Source organism: Austrofundulus limnaeus, unplaced genomic scaffold (assembly GCF_001266775.1).
Source record: "Austrofundulus limnaeus strain Quisiro unplaced genomic scaffold, Austrofundulus_limnaeus-1.0 Scaffold293, whole genome shotgun sequence".
NCBI classification, from domain to species: domain Eukaryota; kingdom Metazoa; phylum Chordata; class Actinopteri; order Cyprinodontiformes; family Rivulidae; genus Austrofundulus; species Austrofundulus limnaeus.
Window position 1 is genome coordinate 138,253 of NW_013952695.1, and position 3,835 is coordinate 142,087.

The 3,835-nt window shown below is 38.9% G+C and overlaps 1 protein-coding gene across 1 annotated transcript in view; it reads right to left on the reverse strand.

Moving 5' to 3' along the window:
* wdpcp (WD repeat containing planar cell polarity effector) overlaps positions 1 to 3,835 on the reverse strand; it is a gene marked incomplete in the record, with an annotated part of 96,646 nt that overhangs the window by 11,465 nt on the left and 81,346 nt on the right. Inside the window, 1 exon segment of the mRNA XM_014021444.1 lies at positions 556 to 655. Within this exon segment, the coding sequence (XP_013876898.1) occupies positions 556 to 655 (100 nt within the window).

Here is a 3,835-nt window from a genome sequence, read left to right on the forward strand (position 1 = left end):
TGGATGGATGGATGGATGGATGGATGGATGGATGGATGGATGGATGGATGGATATGTCAACAATTAATATTTGCCATTTTACAATTACTGCAATTAGTGTCATGTGTTGTATTTTTGTGTGTGAGACACTTTCACCATCAGACATGCATGTTAGCCTAAGGAAGGCAGCTCTGAGAAACTGATGCAAACCTTAACTCTACAAACATGTTTAATCACCTGAAACACAGACATTATCAAGCAACAAAAGGTGGACTAAGACCGGCTTACATGCGAGTGCAACTGTCATGTATTAATCATCACATTGATTATTGGCTAAAAGCCACAATTAACTGTGATAATTCTTTTTGACAATATTGTAGAGTTTTATTAAAAGGACAAAAGTACAAATCCATGTCACTTACTAGTGTCAAATAATCTTTGTATGCATGATTTGTGTTGTAGTGCTGACCTTAGAAAAGTATTCCTGTCTTCATTTGTTCAATAAGAAATAAAAATTCAAACAAAAAGACACACCAGGTCGCCCACGCATGTGATCACAGAGTCCAAACACCTCACCGAGTTGTGACGTTGTGTGAGGACGAAGGGTTCGTGCTCCGGTTCCTCTCTGCTGCTTGTTCACTGAAGCTGGAATCGTTTCTGCCACTCCGAGGATCAGCTAAGACACAAAAAYGATTTGAACGAGTAAGAAAGAAAGAAACAAAAAAGGACTGGACAAGTCAGACTGCTTCAAAAAATAAAGTGCAAGCGGTTATTTAGGATAGAGGTTCCCAACCTTTTTAGACGTGTGTACYCCCTAAGCCATTTTGTCATACCATTAGTACTCCCTCTGTCAAACATAATGATAATTCTCCAAAAGTATATGTACAAAAACTGATTATTAAATGAAAATTATTTATTTAACCTCCTAGAACGTTGAGTTCTCAGGCATTTTATTCTTTTCAAAGAAAGATAAAAGATAAAGATAAAAATGTTGCCATGAAAGTGAATAAGTCATTAAATAAATAAACCAGGTAACGACAGGTATTGGAAGCATCAGTGTCCAAAATACATCAGAACTCTCCCAAATGAGCAAATTCCATGAGATTCTGCATTTTATACTGGATTCCATTGTGTCAAATCTGTGATTTCCGCGTTGATGAAATCATAGGGCCCCACATACGCCAGTCCTATTTTTATTTATTTATTTTATACACCTGGAAAATTTTTCCATGTACCCCCTGTAATATCCTCACATACCCCAAGAGGTACACATATCCCTGGTTGGAAATCACTGATTTAGGAGATAAAAAGCTTCTGTCTATGGACAACTTTCAGAGCACGATTCTCACCCATCGCACTGAAAGACAGGTGATCATGAAATGACTGTGTGTTTATGTGCCTGTTAGAAAATTAGTTCATGAACCACTGAAATTATTTGAATGCAACTGTTAAAAACTGTTCACTGGGTGTGCATCTGCAACAGATTAACTTTTTCAGTCGACCCAATTTAAAACCGTCGTCACAACTAATTAACCTTAGCAAACACAAAATAACGGTGTTGAGCTAAAACCTGGGGTGGTAGTGGTTGAGAATCATCCCCTGCGCATACTCTGAGTGCAAGATCATTAAAGTGGCCATGGCATATTTTTAAATCCTTCCAGGGTTAAATGATGGTAAATAAAATAAACACATTTTTCACATTTAAATCATTCAGTTGGGGTCTATATAAAGAAGAACTGCAAAGCTTTGGTCTTAATTCCTCCACAAGCCCCTCTTTCACCCCTTTTCTGAGCCATCTCAGATGAACTCGTTTTGAGGCTGTCTCTTTAAATCCAACAGAGGTGCTTCCAGAGCGGTTCATTCCAGTTTAATAGAGCGGTTTACGACTACGGTATCTAGCGACACAGAAACTTGTTTGGTTTATCAATTTAATTAAAAGACGTCAACTTGTCCATCCAGTCTTACATGCTGGAGCCAGAGTCTGACCCAGAACCAGAGGAGAATGAAGACCACCAAATTGTATTTGGTAAGTCCAGACCATATTCAGAAGTCCATCACAAATACTGTGACGTAATAGATACAGACCAGATTGGCAGGTGCACAGGTGCTCACAATGAACAGTGATGTGCAGGTGGTGCTCCGTCGACAGCAAAAGCAGGATAAAAACAATGGAAAGACAGGCTACACACCAAGATTTAAGGTAAAAAGTAAAAGGTCCTTTAATAAAAGAATGGACCAGCCATTAAATGAGTTGCCTACCTATTGCCTACCTACCTATTGGAGTCACCGAGCCGGTAGGCAACTCATTTAATGGCTGGTCCATTCTTTTATTAAAGGACCTTTTACTTTTTACCTTAAATCTTGGTGTGTAGCCTGTCTTTCCATTGTTTTTATACTGTGACGTAATAGTCATAGAAAATAGAGAAAATGGAATTGGTTAAAAACCTGACTTAAACAGCAGCACCAGCACTAAATTAAACTTTTCTGCACTCCTAGAGACTCCAAGTGTACAACAGAATGCCTTTAACAGCCAAATAATTGGATTTTGTCTCATATGTCCCCTTTAATTAAAACATTTGACGTGCAAAGCAGCAAGTGATACGTACTCCTTCAAAGGAATGCTAGTTTCATTCAGAAAAGTAGTATTTGTGGTTATTATTTCTGTTTGTTTCTAAGCCTTACAGTTCCACTTTTATAAACGGCTTGCATTAACTGCTGTGTGTTTGTGCGAGTGAGCCACCACTCTGGAGAATTTCTAAATTGAAACAAGAAGTCAATCAGTAATGGAGGATGTGCAAACGAAGCAGCTAGAGCMGCTCAGAAGGGAGCAGAAACAAACACGTCTTTGCTTCGACGCGCACCGGAGCTAACAGGCTTTCACCGGAACAACAAAGAAGAGACAGAAAGGCAGAGAGGAGGAGGAGAAGTGGATCTTCAGATAAAGCTCTCGTCTCTGCCCGCTGAAAGGCCCCGCAGTCACGTCGGCCTTTGTGAGGGGGAGACGCGACGATCGGCAAATCAGGTTGGCTTTTCCTTTTGGCACTCAAAAGGAAAAAGAAGAAGAAGAAAAGCGATAAAGAGGAAGAGAAAGAGGCCATCCCTCACACCTCTCACTGCRCCCGTATCCATCCAAATCAGCACAGTTGTCAAACAGACAGCTATAAGCGATTTTMCAACGCTGTTTTGAAAAGGAGCATTTCTAAGCTCAGATCTGTGTTCTCCATTGTGCCTTTTCTGTGCGTACAAGCTGCAGCAGAATCTCTGCTCATCTGGATTGACAATGAAAGCACAGAAACAGAAGAAGAGGTGCATAGAGATGTGGTGTTGAACACTTTGAACAACCACTCAATTTGGTAGCGAGTCAATTTTTTTGCGTAAACACGGAAAATCACGCGAGCGAGAAACATGGTCTCTTTAGTTGTTTTTTTTTTTAGCTTTTAAATGCAAATCATTTGACATTTTTTTAAGCAAAAGGTAACAACTGATGAGACAGGATTTCAAATCAGCTGATTTTATGTTTCTTCTTCATGGAAACTGCTGCCAGTTTGTTTAATGTTTGCCAGCTAGGCACCAAATCTGAGTTTAAACTTGCCAATCAACTTATTGACCTTTCAGTTACTGTTGGAACATTTAAAGATCAGAAAACAACTAAAGAAAGATTTAAAAGTCTGGAAACTATGAGAAATAATGGTTTGATTTTTAATTCCTACAACCAGTGAAGATCCCAGTAAATAAGTTGTTGTTGTTTACTGTATATGAAAAATCAAGACTTGATTGTGGAGTTTAAAACTATTTCAGACAACTGCCTTGATGTTTTTGCAGTACTTTTACTGTACTATAAAATACAGCCATATAT